This window comes from Aquila chrysaetos, chromosome 8, assembly GCF_900496995.4.
Source record: "Aquila chrysaetos chrysaetos chromosome 8, bAquChr1.4, whole genome shotgun sequence".
Taxonomy (NCBI): domain Eukaryota; kingdom Metazoa; phylum Chordata; class Aves; order Accipitriformes; family Accipitridae; genus Aquila; species Aquila chrysaetos.
The window spans coordinates 2124752-2130751 of NC_044011.1; the positions used below are offsets into that span (position 1 = coordinate 2124752).

At 61.7% G+C, this 6000-nt stretch overlaps 1 protein-coding gene across 1 annotated transcript in view; it reads left to right on the forward strand.

The window, feature by feature from the left end:
- The window catches only part of SRCIN1 (SRC kinase signaling inhibitor 1), a 50681-nt gene extending 44681 nt beyond the window's left edge, over nt 1–6000 (forward strand). Inside the window, 2 exon segments of the mRNA XM_030021286.1 lie at nt 2627–2764; nt 5350–6000. Coding sequence (XP_029877146.1) covers nt 2627–2764; nt 5350–5475 — 264 coding nt within the window. The 3' untranslated portion in view covers nt 5476–6000.

Below are 6000 nucleotides of genomic sequence, written 5' to 3' on the forward strand. Positions count from 1 at the left end.
TTGCAAACAAGCACAGAGGGAGGACAGCTCACCAGCCCCAGCCCGCCCAGTGCCAAATCCCGGAGCTTTCCCAGGCAGGGATCCAGCCCCGCAGGGAAGCCGACAGTCCCGGGCTGAGCGTCTCCAGGAGCAGGTCGCTGCTTTCTCAGGGCCAAGCCATTGCGCAGCATCGCGGGGCCGGGGTGGCATGGCTCCGGCTGCCGGCGGCAAAGGTGGCACGGAGGACACCGGGGCGGGGGGGAAGGCGGCGGTGGGGCTCTGCAAAGGGCAGTTGTCCCCTCACCGCTCCATGACTGCGCGCAGCAAGGAGATTTATGAAGGCACGTACCAGAGACTGGATAGCCTGGAAGAAACTATCCGTGAGCTGGAAATAACCATCAGTGAGATCAGCAGCCATCCCTCGGCTGAATTTGTATTCCCTAAAGAACTGCTAGGACAAGTGGGATCCAAGGATGCCGGCGAGGAGACCAAGGAAGGTCTGGGGGATCTCAAACGCAGGAGCTGTGATGATGGGACTGCCCTGGACCTCAGTCAGACCAAAGATGATGCTCCCGAGAGTCCATCTCCAAGCAAGACCAAGCCACCTCTGCTACCCAAGCCGCAGCTCCCCCTCGACACTCCGCAGGTTTATTTTCTGTTATCCCTCTTGCTGTGCTCTGCCCTGGACTCACTCTGATGTCTCTCTTCCTCCACCTCTACCTGCTCCCTCTCTGTGACTCTACCTCCAGGCAGAGCCAAGGTGGAAAACGAATCTCCTTTTCTCCTTGTCACTTGAATGGGTTTGGGAAGTGTAGGCAAACAGGAGTGAGACTGCAGGCAGCAGAGCTGGCAGCGTAAAGGCAGGCGGTGCCAGGCGGTGCTGCCGTCTGGCCCTCGCTGGTGCCGGTGCCACTGGGTGCCCATTCCTTGCTGTGTATAGCACCGAATTAGACCACGGCTACCTGGTATCTTCTGCCCTGGCAGGTTTTGGGGTTGAGCACTCTGCTGGTGAGGAGCACGGGGCTGGTGATGAGCATCCCATGGGGCCGGCAAGGGCTGGGTGCACTGGGTGATGAAGCAGCATCCCTTGTTTTGCATAAGCACTTTTCTAATGAACTGCAGTTTGAGCATGGCAGCTGTTTCTCCTAATTAAATCACAGCGCGGGCTCCCTGAAGCCATCCAAATTGGTTTCTGCTGGAATCCGCAGCAGCCGCTCGGCTGGCTGAATAGCTGGGAAAAGAGGGGGGAAAACACCCTCAGCCGCTCCGACGTCAGCCTGCTCCTTTATTAACAGTCAGCGCTGGGGAATAAATCTCCTTTTTCATTTGCAGCGATTATCTCAGCCCCGGTTCTCGGTGACACTGCGGCCCCGTTGTGGTGCTCTCGCTGGGTGAATGGGCCGTCAACCGGGTGTAGCTGCAATTTCTCCTGTTGTCAGCTCCCCCCTGCACCGCCGGAGCCAGGCAAACTAGAACCGGAGCTGCGGGATGGATTTATGGCTGTGGCTGGCACGGGCACGGGTACGCACAAAGCAAGGCTCAGCTCAGGGTTTGGCAGGAGAGGCTGCGCAGTTGGGGCTGGCTTAGTCGGTCCCGAAAGCAGAGTGGGAGAGGGCAGCTCTTGTGCCACCTTTCAAGGATGCTGCGAGTTGGTTGTGAAGGCTGAGATCCAGTGCCTGCTCGTGCCAGGGATGCTGGGGCACTGGGGAAGGTGCGGTGCAGGCAGGAACTGGATTTCCTTGTCCTGTGGGGTACGGGGAGTCCCCGTGTCCCATCCATGGGACCACCGAGGATCACAAAGCAGGGCAGGCAAGACATGCAGCGCAGAGACCTCTGCCTGCGCTGATTTATTAACCTGGCCCCACTGCGATAACCCGTTGGCCTTCTCCCGTCGGAGGTGCAATCTGGGCAGCGATTGCACGTCTCCGGGGCGGCACTGGCACTGCCAGTTTTGCTGCCTGCAGCAGCTGGTCCAAGCCCAGCACGGGGCAGGCAGGAGGCAGCAGTGATGGCAGGGAGAGGATCTGGGGTGCCCCAGGCAGTGGGGGGACACATGGCGAGCCTGTGGCGTGTGGCATTGCCCGGGCTCCCGTGCGGGCACCGCTTTAGGGACCCACAGTGCCAGGGGACACGCGTACAGGTACCGCTTCCCTCGCTGCTGCTTTTGCAACTCTTTGTATCTCCATCTGTGCACAGCTAGTTAATAAAAACCTCTGTATTCCCACTGCCGCCGTTTCCACCTGGAATCTGCTTCTGCCTGCCGTCGCCTCTTTTCCTTTCTCTTGGCCGTGCACCCCTGCCCCGGCGGGGATGCTCTCCTCCTGCCCTCGGTCTCCCGGTGTTTGCCGTGTCTGCCCCTAACTCCCTCTTTGCGTTGCAGCGGTGGCTGTCGGTAAGTCCTGGCTGGTTTCTGAGCTCACCAAAGCGCTGCCCGACGTGAGGGCTCCTTTGGCACATGGAGCCGGTGTCCCCGGGTTTGCCACCGTGGGCCGTCCGGGCAGGGATGGCACAGTGGTGCCGCGGGGGCTCGGCACAGCTCCAGGCATCCAACGCCCGGCGCTGGCAGTGCCCAGCTGCCAACGGCGCCGGTGGGGGCTTCCACTTGCCGGTTTTAACTTCTCTTTCCCCAAATTCTCTGTCCCGACAGAGCGGTGGCGTTTCCATCCCAGCCATGAAGGTGGTGAACCCGGCGTCCCGGCTGAAGCAGAGCCAGCAGGGCAGCCCCGACAAAAGCAAGCACATAAAGCAGCGGATGGAGTACATGCGGATCCAGGGCCAGCAGCAGGTAGTCTATCTCTAGCACCATTCCGGCCGGCTCTCCCGGTAGCAGGGTGAGCCGCAGGCTGCCCACGGCCTCGGCATCTTCCTCGCTACCTTGTACGGGGCGAGGGTGTGGATGGAGGGCACCCTGTGGGTGCTGCTTTCGGGGACTGGGCGCTCTCGGTGTCTCCCTTCATCTTGGCTGAGCCCGGTGGGGCTGGGGATGCAGGGACCTGGCTGTCGGAGCGCAGGACGGGCTCTCGCCCCGGTTTGCGCCCAGCATGGTGGTTTCCATAGCTGGCTGCTGGGGACAGGGACACAACTTTGTGCTGAGAGTGGAAAACTCATTACCAGTGTGGTGTGAGGCTGAAGCCGGAGTCATTTGTCCCCCAGCCCTTTGTGCCAGACGGACAGGGCTGAGCCCCAGCATTGGTCCCCTCACCCTGAGGGACCTCGAGACCTCTTTGCGGAATATCTTGCCCACGGCGATGAGCGCTGCAGAGCCATGTGCTTGGCACAGGGGCTCCAAGGGGCTTCACTTACCCAGGGCTGGGGCTGCCCAACCTCTCCTGGGAGGTTTCAGAGAGCCGGAACCCTCCATGCACCGTGATGTCGTGTCCGCAAAAGCAGCTCATCCCGGGAGCAGGGCAGGGTGATGGTACCTGGGCACCCGGCAGCGTGGGGAGAGGGTGGGGGGGCCACAGCAGCTGGAAGAGGAGCGCTTTGGGATGGGATGGGATGGGATGGGATGGGATGGGATGGGATGGTGTGTCCCCCACCCCGGCCCAGCACCCACCCCTCTCCCATCCCTGGGGACCGCTCCTGCCGTGGGCGGCGGGGCTCACTCCCCTCTGTTCTTGCTGACACCCCGGTGCTGGCGGTGGCTCTCCAGCTTGCTCAGGCCACAGGCAAGGTAACCACAGCCAGTTCCCTGCCCTCCCCCCCCCCCCCCCGTCACCTCTCCTCTCTGCCCTCCCAGCCCTCCCCTCCCGTCTCCTGCCCCCGTGGTGGGCAGCAGGACCACGAGCGGGTTCACCCCATCCTCTCCTCCCTGCTCCCCGCTCTGTGTCTCGATCCCCTTCCCTGGGCCTGGCGTTAACAAACCACCCAATAAACCCGATTTTGCTCATTCTGTTGGATCCATAAACCCTGTTGGATAAACTGGAGGTTTTTCCCAGCTCCCTGGAGCTGTAGCTGGGTCGGGGGGGATTTGATGCAATTTGGGCAAATGTCGCATGAGCAAAATGGGCACCTCATTCCCCCCTCTGGCTCCGGCAAGAGGGCTCAGCCCCCCCCGTCCCCCCTTCGGCTGCTTTGGCACCGGGTCGGAGCCACACAGGTACTGTTTGTCGTGACCGCAACTGAGATGGTCTCAGGGCAGTGGCGAGACGTCCCCGGGCAGGGTCCATCCTCGAGGTTGGGGTCTCCCTGCCAGTCCCCTCCAGCATACGCACGTGCATGTGGGTTTTCACACCCCTGCAGAATCAGAGAGAGACGGGGGAGGGGTCCCTCTGCCCCCTGTCCAGGGCTGCCCCATGGGCTGGGGAGCAGAGAAACACCGGCCGAAAGGGCTGTGCTGGGAGCCCCGAGGGGCCGGGAAGCATCTCCTGGTCCCGGGACCCCAGGGAGGCCACCAAGTCCCCTTCCCCGGAGGCCACACACCAGCACAGTCCCCGCTGCCCAGTGTCACCGTGCTCCTCCTCGCCTCCGCCTCGGGGCACCCTGCGGCAGCATCGGTCACCCGGCCCCTGGCACCCACCGGTGCCCTCGCTGGGGTGGCCGGACTGGGAATTTTCTGCTGCACCTTTGCCCTCGCTGCCCTCCCTGGGCAAGATTTGGCCGTGCCCCCATCCAGCAGCCCACCTCCCTGCGGCGGGGGCGAGGGGAGGACTGGAGGAGCCCTCTCCCCATTCCGGGAAGGTTTATGAGCATCCTTCCTTCCCGGCATCCCGGCTCCCTTTGGATCAGCTTTTGCATGAGTAGGGTTGGGTCACGTCACTGCTGGTGGCGACGACACCAGCACGGTGGGCGTAGGGGACCGGGGTGGGCACCGTCACCTCTCGGAGGAGCCGGGGCTGGCGTGGGGGCTGCCGAAGCTCTGCCCTGCTCGGCCAAACGGCACCTCGGCGGCAGCCCCGGCGCCAACCGGCAGAGCTGGGCGATGTGCCGCGCGGCGTGCGCGCCCGGTCTAACAACTGCCCTTCTTGTCCCCCCTCCCCGCCTTTCTCCCCTCTCCCCTCCGCCCGCCCGCCTCTGTGTGTGCCTGTCTGTCCACGTGTCCGTCTGTCCGTCTGTGTCTCTCTCTCGTCTCTCTCCTCCTCCTCCTCCTCTCGGGGACGTCCCCTTCCCATCCAGTAACGCGTGGGACCAGCTCATCTCGTGCTCTGTTTGTGGTGGACCTTTTCCAGCTGCTTGACCTCAGGCCTAACTCAATGCTGCTTCTGAACAAACTCCTGTTTGGTTCTTGGTTGTTTGGTTTTTTTTTCCCCCCCGTTCCTTTTTTTTTTTTCTTTTTTCCTTTCTTTTGTCTTTTTTTTAAGAAACTGTCTGACTTTCCTCCCCTTTCTCCTCCTCCTCCTCCTCCTCCTTGAATCTTGCTTTTCTTTCTAGGCCGCTAGACCATCTAAAGAGGCTAGTGAGACTTCCCCCGCGGTCTCAGAAAAACCCGCATCTGGCAGAACATCCATCCCCGTATTGACTTCCTTTGGGGCAAGGAACTCCTCCATCTCATTCTGAGCATCCTTGCCAGCTCCACCCAACCGCTCTCCTGCTCCTGGGGCCGGGCTTCTCTCTTCCTTGGGCTCCTCCTCCCTGGGACTTGTCTTCTTGAGGCACCTGGAGGGATCGCCACCCGTCCCTCTCTTTCTGTTTTTTTCAATGTCTTGCTCCAATGTGGCCGACCTCGTGTCTCGCCTCTGCTCCGCCACGGCCCGACTCGTGTCTCGCCTCTGCTCCGCCACGGCCCGACTTCTGTCTCCCATCTCGCTCTGCAATGGCCAACCAGCCACTTTCTGTTTCTCTCTCTCTTTCTCCTCCCTTTTCCTTTTCTTTTTCCTTTTCGTTTCGGTTCGTTTGGGTTGCTGTCGGTTTGGTTTTTCTCCCTCCCTCCCTCCCCCGCCCCGCCATTTTCTGTTTATTTAAGAGCTCTCAGAGCTTCACTCCACCGGTTTCACCAGCTTCAAGCAAGGAGGACGCCGGGCAGCGCCCGACCCCGCTGCCCGCGCGGGCAGCACCCATCCCACCTCGGAAAAGTGGGAAACG